We start from the raw sequence: 16876 nt of genomic DNA, 5'->3' as shown, positions 1-16876 counted from the left end.
ACGGTCGCTAATGAGATGCTAATGAGCGGAACGCTGAACGTTTTTGGGATACCGCGGGCGGGATTTTTGTCCGGCCGAAACGTAAATACGCCTATGAACGGTCCGGAATCGCAAGCTTTCTTTTGAGGCGACGCGCGCGTCGGTACGCTCTGTAACTTTCAAACGTATAGAGAACGGACAGACAGACATCGGGACAGACAGAAGAGCCGCTTTATATATATAGATGGAGGAAGTTTTCTTTGACTGCTTTACAATGGGCACACTAAATTCAACCACTTCACAACTATCACAATACAGCAAATCTACCATAAAGCTCATCGTCTTCCAAGGTGATTAAGTTTTCCCCGAGAATAAAATTTGTCAGTCCTAATCTCAAAGTAAACAAAAGTGAAATTTATGGGGAAAAAAAATCAAACCTGCCCTTGTAAGATTTGTTTCTGAAACATGCGATTAATCTAAATTTGACCCAAGACATCTAATCTCAAAGCGTTGAAGTCACATCTTCATAGTTCATAAATCAATTTTTTGACTATGGAAGCAGACGGGTCAGCAATGTTTTCAGCCAATGTAGCATCCATTATAACTGATGTGTGAGGAGAAAAGGGGCATTTTCAGTGCAAAAGAGGAATTTCACATTCACATGACAAAAATTAATGACATACTGACAAATAGTGATGCACATAGGCAACAATGCTGCTAACTGCTGCAAAGAAACAACTAAATGAACCTCCAGTGCATTATTAAGGAGAATTATGTGGGCTCCAGCTGAAAGTGTTGACGATTCAGTGATTTTCCTAGCTGCCTGGTTTGCTTTAACCATTATTCTTCACAGCCAATGTTTCTTTGTACTTGCCCTGCAACTTTTTTAATAAACTAAAATAGTTGTCAATTCAAATTTGGATACAGTTTTCTAAACGCTTGTAACCATCCAAATCTAATCATTTTTCTTCTAATTATTTAAATCTGCATCCTTTTCTTGCCAATTTTCTCCTCTTGAAGGCACTGACCCTTTATTTTAGGCAAAATTCCACATATACAGATCACCACACAGTACCTTGCCCAAGTGGTCATTATTCATGCACAAGCCTAGGTACAAGTGGGCAATTTTCTGTAACTATGGCAGAGGCGCCAAATACAGCACCAATGTCACCCCAGCAATTAATCCATTATAGGCTAGGCATCAAACCTTCCTGATCTTTCTGGTTCAGTTACTCACCAGCTTAAACAACTGAACCAAAATGCTCTTCTATAGTAAAACTGATCAAAAACATTAATGCACAGGTCTGATCATTGAAGTTACTTGCTAAAACTGCCACTATTGGCGTTCAAATAAACAAATGTTCAGAAGCAGCCTTTTATTACAGAAACATTTTGAAATGGTGAATGGAGTGCAGTAGTTCAACCAAAAACTGACCAACAAATCCATTTAAACTAATATCTGATACTATGTAAAGCTCTTTTCCTTCAACGGTGCACAAGAGTGACTTTTTAAAAAAAAAAATACTGCAAGCAAATAAGTCTAAGTGAGTTATGTGCATTTACCTTCAGGTGGGCAACAGTTGTAGTAAGCAACAGGATTCCTTCTCCCTGGGGTTAGGACACATGCACAGGACCCAGGTGAAGGCAGATCAGCAGGATAGAAACCATGCAGATCATGCAAAGGACAGGAAAGAGACAGTGAAGCTGTGAAATTGCAACAGGAAAATACATGCATTTCTTCCATTTAAATGAGTGAATCTACACATTTCATTGAAAATCAGATCACTAGATATCCTGCAATCTGGATAGCAAGGTTTCTGATTAACTTTTCTGCAAAGCACACTGCAAGCAGTTAGATACATTAAAATGTACAATACGAGCCTGGTCAGCTGTCAAGTGCATTTTACGCATGTTACCTCGAAGTAAACTAAAGACAGAATTATTCCTCCCTCTTGAACTTGTTTGAAAACCCTTGATTAGGTTCAGATATTACTCAGCTTGTTCTTACACAAGTTCTACTTTAGATAAACAAGTTCAATATTTTCAGAGAGATCACCCTTTCAGTAAATACACCTCATTCCAGAAAAAGATAAAAGACAGAAAAAGTCATCCAACTGTACTTTTCAATCTTCCAAAGTTATACATAACATAGGTAATGCACAGATCAACTCTGGGGAGGGGAAAGGAGATGGAGCAACAAAGAAGCAGCGAGAAAAGTCATAGAATTCATGACCTTTTAAGAAAGTTACATCCTGAACCACAGTTCCATATCTTTCCTTACTCTAAATAGAATAGCCCCCTGGGCACTATGAATTATTTTTAGTCAGAGGCGAGAAGGCTAGGCAGCATAAATCAAAAAGGAAGTCAGGCAAAATACTTTTCTTTAAAAAAAGGAAATGCTCTTTTCTAGTGGAAACATTAAAATGTAACTTGTGAGCAGTAAGATTTCCTGTGTGCTCGGTGTAGTAAAATTGTAACTGTGTTCTTTGACAGGTTTGCAGAGGAAATGCCATAGAATGGCAATAATTTACCAATAGACATTTCTACCTACTGAATCGTTTTAATGTAAATTTAAAATCATATTGCAATAATGACGCTAAGTAAAGATCTTCAATGGAACCCATGTACTAATGCAACTTGTCATCGTTTCCAACTTAAGACTGCACTTTACTATTTAGTCACAACTTTGGAATGGATTATTGTATATTTCCAACTTCAAGGTAACTATCATTTTATAGGAGTTTGCATTGACAAAAATCATTGCCAGGGATAGACAGAGGTTTCAGGTTTCTGCAGATATCTAATATTAGTATTTTTCTCCACATAAATGGTGATTAGAATACGGAATGTGTTATTACAGCTACTGAAACATTGAGACATTCATGAAAAACATTAAAGGGAATGGGGAAAACAGGATTAGAGCACACAGCTCTACTGTAGAGCTAGTATCAGCATAAGCATGCTGGGCCAAAAGGCATCCTTCTGAATTGAAATTTCTATGATTCTATGTGTAATGATGTACCTAAAAAGCAAATACTTACTCATTTTCAATCAATATAAAACACATTTCTAATAAATGTGTTTTCTTTGAACTGCAGATTTAGAAAAACTGTAAAATATAATTGCCAACAAGTTTAAAGGTTTACATCCTTTTTGATATGCTCCCATTTCAGGGCATCACTGGAAAAATGTCGTAGAAATAGAAATTTCTCCAACTTTCATTCATCTTTTTGACAAAATATTTATACATTTAAATAAATATTAAACCTCAAAATTAAGTATTCTTAGAAGAAATTAGTTATCTGTGAAAGCCTCCTGGCTGCAGCCACAGTTCAAGAGAAACATCAAGTTGGATTGGACACCATCAGGTACAGGACTTGATAAATGGAAAAAGGCAGTAAAAGTTAAGTCACAGAAAAAGGAGTTTTAAAAAGGAAACTGATTTTTCACTTTTTGCAGGCAGAATTGTCAGAAGTATCAACAACTACAGAGGCAAACAGTAGCAAAGGTAGGGCTACTAAAAAACATGAATAATGTAAAATGATCTAAGACATTGTCTAGGTATACTTAATTATAAGTAACCAGAAATTAAAGATTACGAGTGGCCTGGGAGAGATAAAAAGATATGTGCATGCAAAGTCTTTGAAAAATAAAAAAATCTGTTGACTAAGTCTGCTATTGGCATGAGGTATAAGTAGAAGATTAATGCCCTAAAAAGAGCACAATCTGTTAAAGTGGACTTGTTCAAGATTACTCGCCTCTCAAAGTTAGAACAAAGTATCAGCCCTTCTTAAGCTCCATGTTAAGGTGAAGGAACATGGTTAATGCAATAAAGTAGATCAAAAGCACTAGAAATCAGCAAAATGCACACACTATTTTCCCTTCTTACAAATTCTAGAAACTACAGAACCTGGTTCTAGAAGTCTAGAAATTGTGAAGCAAACAGCAGAGTACCTTTCAAAGCTGGAAGACAAAAACACTGTTCTTCTCGGTGCTTTTATATTGCACAAGTCTCATGCTTATGTTACCGGGTTTCCAAAGCGCAGATACTGCACAGCCAGCTGCAAGTAACTGTTAAACCGCTGCCAGGTAGAGCATTTTTCGCAGATATTCTGGGTTAACATAGGAACAGTGGTAGGCCATTTAACCCCTGGAGCCTGTTCCACCATTCAATTAGGTTATGGGTGATCTGTATCTTAACTCTATTTACCCTCCTTGGTTCCATATCCCTTAATATCCATACCCAACAAAAATCTAAATCAAAATTTTGACCTAGCCTCAAAAGCTTTTTGGGGAGAGTCCCAGATTTCCACTACCATTCCTGACATCACCCCTGAACAACCTAGCTAATTGTAATGTTATCTCCTCTTGTTCTGGACTATAATTTCTCTCCATCTACCCTATCCCCTCCTTTAATCATCTTAAACACCTCAATTACATCACCCATTAATCTTCTATGTTCAAGGGAATATAGAATATAGGAATATGCAGTCTGTCCTAATTCTTGTGCCAGTCTTAGCACAAGACCGGTGCTTCGAGAAACTGGCAGCACTAACAATATATAAAAGCTGCTAAAATTGCAAGTCCTGGAGATTTATAAATGGGATAAGCAGGAAGTTACATGCAACACTGGCCTGCATTACATTTGATGCAAATTTTTATGGTCATGCTCAGCATGCAATTCCCCCAGAACCAACCAAGATTGTAAAAGTTCCTACAACGTGTGAAAGAAAATGATGTGCCTACAGATCCCAGCACTTGAAATGGATGGATCATCTGCCACACAGCTGAGTAGGTAGCTTTCAGCAATGGGGCTCTGATATACTAATCAACCAGGCACAGATATATTGGAGATACTGCATCCAGACTGCTGATGCAGAGAGGCTTAAGAGGACGGTTTACACCTGAACCAGAGGGGAACCAATGTCCTTGCGGGGAGGTTTGCTAGCACTGCTGGGGGGGGGGGGGGGGGGGGGGGGGGGGGGGGGGGGGTTTAAACTAACTTGGCAGGGGGATGGGGTACAGAGTGGAGCTATAGTAGGGGGTGATTTACAGCCAAATACAGAGGGAAAAACAAGTCAGCTGGGAAGGCAAAGCAAATATATGAAGGCAAAAGAGAATATGGCAGGGCTGGAAGGCATTTATTTTAATGCAAGGAGTCTTGCAAATAAGGTGGATGAACTGAAGTTGTTGTTGAACACATGGGAGTACGATATTGTTGCTATCACGGAGACATGGTTGAGGGAGGGTCAGGACTGGCAGCTCAATATTCCGGGGTATAGAATCTTCAGGCGAGACAGAGGGGGGTGTAAAAGGGGAGGGGGTGTTGCAATATTAATTAAGGAGTCAATTACTGCTGTAAGGAGGGATGATATATTAGCAGGTTCCTCTAATGAGGCCATATGGGTAGAACTTAAAAACAAAAAGGGGGCAAGCACTTTGCTGGGAGTGTACTATAGGCCCCCAAACAGTCAGGGGGAGATAGAGGAACAGATATGTAGGCAAATCTCAGAAAAGTGCGAAAATAATAGGGTAATAATAGTGGGGGATTTCAACTTCCCCAACAAATTGGGATAGTCAGAGTGTGCAGAATTCTTAAAGTGCATCCAGGAGAGCTTTTTGAGCCAACATGTAGAAAGTCCTACAAGAGAAGGGGCGGTACTGACCTAATTCTGGGGAATGTAGCCGGGCAAGTGGTGGAAGTGTCAGTAGGAGAGCATTTTGGCGACAGTGACCACAATTCAGTGAGATTTAAGGTGGTCATGGAAAAAGACAAAGACGGCCCGGAAATAAGGGTTCTAAATTGGGGAAGGCCGATTTTAATATGATAAGGCAGGATCTGGACAAATTGGACTGGGAGCAGCTACTTCTAGGAAAATCCGCATCAAAACAGTGGGAGACTTTCAGAAGGAAATAGAGAGAGAGTACAACGCCAACATGTTCCTGTAAAGGTCAAGGGTGGGACCAACAAGCAAAGGGAACCTTGGATGACAAGGGATATACAAAAATGCATTAGAAATAAAAGGGGGGCTTTTGGCAGTTACAAAAGACTAAAGACGGAAGAAGTCCTAGAGGAGTATAAAAAATGCAGGGGCATACTTAAAAAAGAAATTAGGAGGGCGAGGAGGGGCCATGAAATAACACTGGCGAGCAAAATAAAGGAAAATCCTAAGATGTTTTATAAGTATATTAAGGGCAAGAGGATAACCAGGGAAAGGGTAGGGCCCATTAGGGACCAAAGTGGCAATCTGTGTGTAGAGCCAGATGATGTAGGCGGGGTTTTAAATGAATTTTTTGCATCGGTGTTCACTATGGAGAAAGACGATGCAGACATAGAAATCGGGCAAGGGGGCTGTGACATACTTGAACATATTAGCATCGAGAGGGAGGAGGTGCTAGCGGTTTTAGCAGGCCAAAAAGTGGATAAATCCCCAGGCCCGGACAAGATGTATCCCAGGCTGCTGTGGGAGGCAAAGGAGGAGATTGCAGGGGCTCTGACACAAATTTTCAGAACCTCTCTGGCCACAGGGGATGTACCAGAGGACTGGAGAACAGCTAACGTAGTACCATTATTCAAGAAGGGTAGCAGGGATAAACCAGGGAATTACAGGCCAGTGAGTCTAACATCTGTGGTAGGGAAATTATTGGAAAAAATTCTGAGGGACAAAATTAGTCTCCACTTGGAGAGGCAAGGATTAATCGGGGATAGTCAGCATGGCTTTGTCAAGGGTAAATCATGTCTGACAAATCTGATTGAATTTTGAGAGGGGGTGACTAGGGGGGTGGATGAGGGAAATGCTGTGGATGTGGTTTACATGGACTTCAGTAAAGCTTTTGACAAAGTCCCGCATAGGAGACTGGTCAAGAAGTTAAGAGCCCATGGGATCCAGGGTGCCTTGGCGCGTTGGATCCTAAACTGGCTGAGTGGCAGGAGGCAGAGGGTGATGGTCGAAGGTTGCTTTTGTGACTGGAAGCCTGTGTCCAGTGGGGTACCTCAGGGATCGGTGCTGGGTCCCTTGTGGTTTGTGATCTACATAAATGATTTGGATGAGAATGTAAAAGGTATGATCAGTAAGTTCGCAGATGACACGAAAATTGGTGGGGTGGTAAATTGTGAGGAGGAAAGCCTCAGGCTACAGGACGATATAAACGGGTTGGTCAGATGGGCGGAAAAGTGGCAAATGGAATTTAACCCTGAAAAGTGCGAGGTGATGCATTTTGGACGGACAAATAAGGCAAGGGAATACACAATGAGTGGTAGGACCCTAGGAAGTACAGAGGGTCAGAGGGACCTTGGTGTACATGTACATAGATCCCTGAAGGCAGCGGAACAGGTAGATAAGGTGGTTAAAAAGGCATATGGGATACTTGCCTTCATTAGCCGAGGCATAGAATATAAGAGCAGGGAGGTTATGATGGAGCTGTACAAAACGCTGGTGAGGCCACAGCTGGAGTACTGTGTGCAGTTCTGGTCGCCTCACTATAGGAAGGATGTGATTGCTTTGGAGAGGGTGCAGAGAAGATTCACCAGGATGTTACCTGGGATGGAGCGCCTCAGCTATGAATGAAGAGAGGCTGGACAGGCTGGGGTTGTTTTCCTTGGAGCAAAGGCGGCTGAGGGGGGACCTGATTGAGGTGTACAAAATGATGAGGGGCATAGATAGGGTAGACAAAGAGGAACTTTTCCCCTTAGTAGGGGGGTCAATAACAAGGGGGCATAGATTCAGGGTAAGGGGCAGGAGATTTAGAGGGGATTTGAGGAGGAACTTTTTCACCCAGAGGGTGGTTGGAATGTGGAACTCAATGCCTGAAAGGGTGGTAGAGGCAGGAACCCTCACAACATTCAAGAAGCATTTGGATGAGCACTTGAAATGCCATTGCATACAAGGCTATGGACCAAATGCTGGAAAATGGGATTGGACTGGACAGGGATGGATGGGCGGCGCAGACACGATGGGCCGAAGGGCCTCTTTCTGTGCTGTAAAACTCTATGACTCTATGAGTGTCTTGCCTTTTGAATTACAGAGAAACTTAACTTGTGTTCCCATATGTAGATAAGCAAATATATATCCTTTACTTGAAAAGCAGAGAAGTTATATTAAACTTGTATAGAACCTTGGTTAGACTACACTTGTACTGTGAACAGTTCTGGTCTCCATATAGTAAAAAGGATGTAGAGGCACTATCAGAAGGTGAACATTTTTTTTTATAAACTAGGGTGGTACCAGAACTGAGGTTATACTACCAGGAAAGATTGAATAGGCTGGGGCTCTTTTTCTCTAGAAAATAAAAGACTGAGAAGTGACCTGGTAAAGGTCTTTAAGATTATGAAAGGATTTGATAGGGTAGAAGTAGAAGATGTTTCCATTTGCAGGCAAGACCAGAACTAGGAGCCATAAATATAAGATAGTCACTAATAAATCCAATAGGGAATTCAGGAGAAACTTCTTACCCAGATAGTGGTTAGAATGTGGAACTCGCTACCACAAGGAGTGGTTGAGGCAACTAGCATAGAAGCATTTAAGGGGAAGCTAGATAAGCACATGACTAAGAAAGGAATAGAAGGATATGTTGATGGGGTGAGATGAAGGCAGGCGGGAAGGAGGCTTCTGTGGAGCATAAACACCAGCATGGAACTGTTGGGCCAAATGGCCTGTTGCTGTGCTATAAATACTACTTAATGTAAATCTATGGCAACTAAAACGTTCCCTGAATTCACTGGCTGGATAATCTGTGGAAGTGCAACCACCTCCAATTTTAGGCATCAGTTTAGGTCTTTGAGTTCTAATATACAGTAGATATAGAATCATAGAATGATACAGCACAGAAGGAAAGCATTCAGCGCATCATGCCTGTGCGGGCTCTTTGAAAGAACTCTCCAAATAGTCCCATCCCCCTGCCCTTTCCCCATAGCCCTGCAAATTTTCCCCCTTCAAGTATATATCCAATTTTCTTTAGAAAGTTATTACTGAATCTGCTTCCACCATCCTTTCAGGCAGTGCATTCCATTCATGCGCCACAGGTTAGCAAGGCCATTAAAAATGCAAACCAGGCACTAGGGTTTAGAAACATAGAAAAACAGGAGCATACATAAGAAATAGGAGCAGGAGTAGGCCAATCGGCCCCTCGAGCCTGCTCCACCATTCAATAAGATCATGGCTGATCTGATCCTAACCGCCAATCTACTATCACAGAACCATCTCCTGAATCTAACAGAATTAGACACACGAAATTGGAGCAGGATCAGGCTACACGGCCCCTGGGCCCGCTCCGCTACCCACAGGGCCATGACCAATCCGAACCTAGACTCATGTCCAAATTCCTGCCCACTCCCCGTAACCCTTGACTTCTAGGAAACTGTATTTCTGTTTTAAATTTATGTAATGATGTAGCTTCTACAGCTTTTTGGGGCAGCATATTCCATGGACCTACCACCCTCTGAGTGAAGTAGTTCCTCATCTCAGTTTTGAAAGAGCAGCCCCTTATTCTAAGACTATGCCCCCTAGTTCTAGTTTCACCCATCATCGGGAACATCCTCCCCGCATCCACCCGATCCAACCCCTTCACAATCTTATATGTTTCAATAAGATCGCCTCTCATTCTTCTGAACTCCAATGAGTAGAGTCCCAATCTACTCAACCTCTCCTCATATGTCCACCCCTTCATCCCCGGGATTAACCGAGTGAACCTTCTTTGTACTGACTCGAGAGCAAGTATGTCTTTTCTTAAGTATGGACACCAAAACTGTATGCAGTATTCCAGGTGCGGTCTCACCAATACCTTGTACAACTGAAGCAATACCTCCCTATTTTTATATTCTATCCCCCTAGCAATGAAAGCCAACATTCCATTGGCCTTCTTAATCACTTGCTGCACCTGCATACTAACCTTTTGAGTTTCGTGCACCAGGACCCCCAGATCCCTTTGTACTTCAGTACTTTCCAGTTTCTTGCCATTAAAATAACTTGCTCTACGATTTTTCCTGCCAAAGTGCATAACCTCACACTTTCCAGTATTGTATTCCATCTGCCAAATCTCTGCCCACTTACTTAGCCTGTCTATGTCCCCTTGCAGGTTTTTTATGTCCTCCTCACTCACTACTTTCCCTCCCATCTTAGTATCATCTGCAAACTTTGATATGTTACACTCGGTCCCCTCCTCCAAATCGTTAATATAGATTGTAAAGAGTTGGGGACCCAGCACTGACCCCTGCGGAACACCACTAGTTACTGATTGCCAGTCTGAGAATGAACCATTTATCCCAACTCTCTGCCTTCTGTTAGATAGCCAATCCTCTATCCATGCCAGATTACCCCCAATCCCGTGATTTTTTATCTTAAGCAATAATCTTGTGTGGCACCTTGTCAAATGCCTTTTGGAAGTCTAAATACACTACGTCCACTGGTTCCCCTTTATCCACCCTATATGTTACTTCCTCAAAGAACTCCAGCAAATTTGTCAAACATGACTTCCCCTTCATAAAACCATGCTGACTTTGTCCTATTAAATTATGATTATCCAAATGTCCTGTTACGGTCTCCTTAATAATGGACTCCAATATTTTACCTACCACAGATGATAGTTTCCAGCCTTCTGTCTACTGCCCTTTTTAAATAAGGGCGTTACATTAGCAGTTTTCCAGTCTGCCAGCTGAGTCCAGGGAGTTTTGGAAAATTATTACCAATGCATCCACAATCCCTACCACCACTTCCCTCAAGACCCTAGGATGTAAGCCATCAGGTCCAGGTGATTTATCCGCCTTGAGTCCCATTATTTTACCGAGTACCACTTCCTTAGTGATTCCGCCCTTCGAGCCTGCTCCGCCATTCAATATGATCATGGCTGATCCTCTATCTCAATACCCTATTCCCGCTCTCTCCCCATATCCCTTGATGCCTTTTGTGTCTAGAACCTTAGTTAGACCACACTAGGAGTACTGCGTGTAGTTCTGGTCGCCATATTACAAAAAGAATATAGAGGCACTGGAGAGGGTGCAGAGAAGATTTACAAGGATGATCCAAATGAGAGGGTGTACATATCAGGAAAGAATGAACAGGCTGGGTCTCTTCTCTTGAAAAAAGGCTGAGGGATAACCTAATAGAGGTCTATAAAATTAAATGAATAGTATGGATGCATTTAAGGGGAGGCTGGACAAATATGAGGGAGAAGGGAATAGAGGGTTATGCTGATAGATTTAGATGAGGAAAGACGGGAGGAGGCTCGAGTGGAGCATAAACACTGGCATGGACTGGTTGGGCCAAATGGCCTGTGTGCGCCGTATATCCTATGTAATCATTATAACTCACTGCTTAAAAAAAAAGTTCTCATCTCGTCTTTAGTTCCTTTGCCAATTACCTTAAATCTGACTACTCTGGTTCCCAACCCTGCTGCCACTGGAAACTCCTTATTTACTCTATCAAAACTCTTCATGATTTTGAACATCTCTCTTAAATCTCCCCTTAAGCTTCTATGCTCCAAGGGAAAAAAATGTGCATTTATATAGCGCCTTTCATGACCTCAGGATGTCCCAAAGCATTTTACAGCCAATGAAGTACTTTTGAAGTGTAGTCACTGTTGTAATGTTGGAAGCACAGCAGCCAATTTGCACACAACAACCTCCCACAAACAGCAATGTGATAATGACCAGATAATCTGTTTTAGTGATGTTGATTGAAGGATAAACATTGACCTGGACACTGGGGATAACTCCCCTGCTCATCTTCAAAATAGTGCCATGAGATCTTTTACATCCACCCGCCTCGGTTTAACATCTCATCTGAAAGACAGCACCTCCAAAGTGCAGCACTCCCTCAGTACTGCACGAGAGTGTCAGCCTAGATTTTTGTGCTCAAGTCTCTGGAGTGGGATTTAAACCCACTGGGGAGAACAACCCCAGCTTCTCCAGTCTCTCCACATAACTAAAGCCCTGCATCCCTGGTGCCATTCTGGTAAATCTCCTCTGCACCCTCTCCAAGGGCTTGACATCCTTCCTAAAGTGTGGTGCCCAAAATTGAACACAATACTCCAGTTGGGGCCTAATCAGTGATTTATAAAAGGTTTAGCATAACTTCCTTACTTTTGTACTCCATGCCTGTTTATAAACCCAAGGATCGCATATGTTGTTCTAACAGCCTTCTGAACTTGCCCTGCTACCTTCAAAGATTTGTGTACATACACCCCCAGGTGTGTCTGTTCCAAAACCCCCTTTAAAATTGTAGCATTTAGTTTATATCGACATTCCTCATTCTCCCTACCAAAATGCAGCAATTCACACTTCCCTGCATTAAATTGCATCTGCTTTGCGTCTGCCCATTTCACCAGTCTGTCTACGTCCTCCTGTAGTCTGTTATTAGTCGCCTCATTGTTGACTACATTTCAGAGTTTCATATCCTCGGCAAACTTTGAAATTACACCCTGTATACCAAGCCCAGGTCATTAATATACATCAAAAAGAGCAGTCCCAATACCGACCCCTAGGGGACACCAGTGTCTACTGAATTATGAGCTTGGCATTGATCATAAGCCTCCTTTTTTGGTTTCATTTTAATCTCTATAGTCATCCAGGGAGCTCTAGTTTTGGATGCCCTTCCTTTCTCCCTCTTGGGAATATGTCTACTCTGTACCTGAATATCTCCCCTTTGAAGGCTTCCCATTGCTCATTTACTGTTTTACCTGCCAATCTTTGATTCCAATCTACCTGGGCCAGATCCCCTTTCAACTCACTGAAATTAGCCCTCCTCCAGTTGAGTTTTTTCACATTTGATTGTTTCTTGTCCTTTTCCATAATTACTCTAAACCTAACGATGGTGATCACAGTTTCCTTCCTTGTTGGGCTGGAAACATATCAAGAACGTTCTCTTGTGCACATTTCAGGAATTCCTCCTCCTTTTTGCCCTAGTTATTTTCCCCGTCTATAATAGAATAATTGAAATCCCCCCCTTATCACTATGGATTCTTGCATCTTTCTGCAATTTACTTGCAAATTTGCACCTCTATCTCCTTCCCAGTACTTGGTGGCCTATAGTATACACCCAGCTCCGTAATTCTAATCAAATAGATTCTGTCTTTCAACCCTAAAGTATATCATCCTTTTCCAGTGCTGTAACAGTATCTTGGATCAATACTGCCACACCCCACACCTCTGTTTTCCTTCCCTATCCTTTCTGAATACATTGTAGCTAGGAATATTGTTCCCAAACCTCCTTGTTTGAGCCAGGTCTCTCTTATTGCCCCTAGATCATAATCCCAAGTGGCAATTTGAGCCTGCAGCTCACCAACCTTATTTACCACGCTCTGCGCATTTACACACAAGCACTTCAAACCCATCCTAGCCTGCCTCACATTCCCCCCCACCCCCCGTCTGATCCCGCCTATATCTGAACTACTCTTTATTCTAGTGTTATTTTGTCTCTCCCAGTCCTCTGTGCACCTCATTTCTCCTCTCTACTGCTTCATCCTGGTGGCGCGCCCCTGCCAAATTAGTTGGAACTCTCCCCCACAGCACTACTTAACATCCTTGCAATATTCCTGGTCCTTTTGGGGAATATGAAATGCCTTGAAGTAGAAACCTGCTGTGAAAGGAGAAAGTAACCTTTCCTGGTAGTTTCTATGAACCAACATTTCCAGGGCCTACTTCATAATGTAGAGGGATGGCTTGCATGCTCCTATGACCCCATGAGCTATGGTGGCAGGAGTACAACTCCTTCTAGGGCCACTCAAGCCAGACAGGTCAAAAGGCAGAAACCAGACTAAAGGCAGTCCACTGGTCCTTTTGGTAGTGTTGAGTCAAGCCAACATGTCCATGTAAAAATGTCTTTCGTTACAACTTTGTCAGCTGTGGCTCAGTTGGTAGCACACTCGCCTGAGTCAGAAGGTTGTGGGTTCAAGTCCCACTCCAGGGACTTGAGCACATAAATCTAGGCTGACACTCCAGTGCTGAGGGAGTGCTGCACTGTCAGCGGTGCCATCATTCAGATGAGACGTTAAACCGAAGCCCCGTCTGCGCTCTTAGGTGGACGTAAAAGATCCCAAGGCACTATTTCAAAGCAGAGTAGGGGAGTTATCCCCGGTGTCCTGGCCAATATTTATCCCTCAATCAACATAAAAACAGATTATCTGGTCATTATCACATTACAGTTTGTGGGAGCTTGCTGTGCGCAAATTGGCTGCCGCGTTTCCCACATTACAACAGTGACTACACTCCTTCATTGGCATTTTGAGACGTCCGGTGGTCATGAAAGGCACTATATAAATGCAAGTCTTTTTTTTTTAAGAAAACAACCCCAAGACAAAATGTCTGTTACAGACAGGCAAACAATAATTACCAACTGTGCAGAACCACAATCTGCTGGATGTAAAGCAAGGTAATACTCGGTTGGAATTAAATATCTTGGTCTACACAAACAGCAGTTGAAGTGGTGCATTGGCTCATGTGCCAATCGGCTCAGTAGACTCTTAACTATTACCCAGCCATCTGTAGTAAATTTTTCCATACAGCCGCAGGTGGCTATAACCCAGGTGCAAGTGGAAATGAAATGCCAGTGAGTCACTGACATGAACTCGGAGACATTTAAGATCTGTGGTGGGAGCCTCTTGGTGTGGATACTGCTCAAAGGTGCAGGGACATTACGATACCTCAGACCCCATGGCTGAGCAGGGCTTTATCACAGCTCATCAGCTGATAGCCCGGGGAGGGGAGGGGAGGGGGGGGGGTGCAACAAAAGGGACCATTTAAGCAGAATTCTACTTCATAAGCATTCCTGTATCGAAACACAATATGCTGTTTTTTCCGTAAAACAGTTGCTCTACTTGTTCCCTACCCATCACCAAATTAGCTTTCCTGTTAAAGGGTATTTGTAATAGCTGCTGCTATAGCTCCAGTGGAAACACAATTGCAATTTTCAATGAGCCAAGCAGTAAGCTTAGTCCTCCCCATGACCAGTATGTTCTTGGCCCAACTAGGAAGGAGGCATTGCTGGATATGGTGCTGGGGAATGAGGTGGGCCAGGTCGATCCAAGTGTCTGTGGGAGAACACTTGGGTACGAGTGATCATCGTATCATACGATTTCGATTAGCAATGGAGAGGAGCAAGGAACAATCTAGAGTGGAACTTCTTAACTGGAATAGGGCTAGCTTCAATGGGATACGAAAGGATCTAGCCAGGGTAAAATGGAACCAAAGACCGACAGGAAAAACTAACGGAACAATGGGTGATCTTTAAGGAGATGTCCCAAGTACATGCTAGGTATATTCCAATAAGAGGGAAGGGTAAGGGAACCAAAGCAAGGGCTCCTTGGATGACGTGGGAAATAAAGATAATGAAACAAAACAAGAGGGTGTATGATGCATGTCAGGTGAATTCTTCAAGGGAGAACCAGACCAAATACAGAAAGTTGAGGGGAAGTGAAGATGAAAATAAGATTGGCAAACAGAATATGAGTAGAATGGCAGTTAACATAAAAGGGAACCCAAAAATCTTCTACCAGCATGTAAACAGTAAGCAGGTAGTAAGAGGCAGGGTGGGGCCTATTAGAGACGAAGGAGATATATGCTTAAGAGGCACAGGGCAAGACTAAAATACTCAATGAGTACTTTGTATCGGTGTTTACTAAGGAGGTGGATGCTGACAAAATATTGGTAGAAGTGGAAAGGGTAGAAGTTATGGAAGGGGTGAGAATTGATAGACAGGATGTACGAGAAAGGCTGGGTATGCTTAGAGTGGATAAGTCGCCTGGTCCAGATGGCTTGCATCCCAGATTGCTAAGGGAATTGGGGGAGGAGATAGCAGAAGCGCTTGCCATAATTTTCCAATCTTCCCTAGATGCGGGGGAGGTGCCTGAGGATTCGAAAGTGGCAAATGTGACACCATTGTTCAAGGGTGTAAGGACAATCCTAGTAACTACAGGCCTGTCAGTTTAACATCAGTGGTGGGTAAAATTTTAGAAAAAATAATCAAGGAAAAAATTAACAGGCACTTGGAGAGGTATAGCTAATTAAGGAGAGCCAACACAGATTTTGACTAATTCAATTGAATATTTTGATGAAGTAACAGGGAGGATTGATGATGGGAATGCAATGGATGTTATCTACATGGATTTTACAAAGGCGTTTGACAAAGTACCACCTAGAAAGCTGGTTAACAAAATTGAGGCTCATGGACTAGGTGGGTCAGTGGCAGCTTGGATAAGGAACTGGCTTAAGGATAGAAAACAGCGGGTTGTGGTAAATGGCCGTTTTTCAGACTGGAGTATGGTAGACAGTGGTGTTCCCCATGGTTCAGTGCTGGGACCACTGCTTTTTTTGTTATACATCAATGACTTGGAATACAGGGTAGAATTTCAAAATTTGCAAATGACACCAAACTTGGGGAGTGGCAAACAGTGAGGATGATACCAATTGACTGCAGCAGGACATAGAAAGGCTAGCAGAATGGGCAGAAAAGTGGCAGCTGGAATTTAATACAGAGAAGTGTGAGGTGATGCATTTTGGCAGAAGGAACAGGGAGAGGCAATATACACTTAATGGCACAGTTTTAAAGAGTGTGCAGGGGCAGAGGCACCTGGGAGTTAATGTGCATAGGTCCCTGAAGGTGGCAGGACATATTGAGAGAGTGGTTAACAAAGCATATGGGATCTTGGGCTTCATAAATAGAGATATTGAATACAAAAGTAGAGAAGTTATGCTGAACCTTTATAAAGCGCTGGTTAGGCCACAACTGGAGTATTGCATCCAGTTCTGGTCACCACACATTAGGAAGGATGTGAAGGCCCTCGAGAGGGTGCAGAAGAGATTTACAAGAATGGTTCCGGGGATGGGGGCTCTTAATTACAAGGACAGGTTGGAGAAGCTGGATTTGTTTTCATTAGAGCAAAGGAGGTTGAGGGGTGATTTGATAGA

General features: G+C 42.6%; 1 protein-coding gene across 10 annotated transcripts in view; it reads right to left on the bottom strand.

Moving 5' to 3' along the window:
- Window positions 1–16876, bottom strand: part of afdna (afadin, adherens junction formation factor a) — a 314437-nt gene that overhangs the window by 175221 nt on the left and 122340 nt on the right. The window contains exon 1 of one of the 10 annotated variants that reach the window (XM_085982011.1): window positions 1543–1760. The exons of the other annotated variants lie outside the window; for them this stretch is intronic. Within the exon in view, the coding sequence (XP_085838137.1) occupies window positions 1543–1723 (181 nt within the window). The 5' untranslated portion in view covers window positions 1724–1760. Of the gene's footprint in view, window positions 1–1542; window positions 1761–16876 lie in introns of those variants that run through there. 10 annotated transcript variants of the gene reach the window in all.

The sequence above is a fragment of the Somniosus microcephalus genome, chromosome 3 (assembly GCF_052327205.1).
Source record: "Somniosus microcephalus isolate GS21.2 chromosome 3, FLI_Smic_1.0, whole genome shotgun sequence".
NCBI lineage: Eukaryota > Metazoa > Chordata > Chondrichthyes > Squaliformes > Somniosidae > Somniosus > Somniosus microcephalus.
This window is presented reverse-complemented; position numbering and strand designations above follow the sequence as displayed.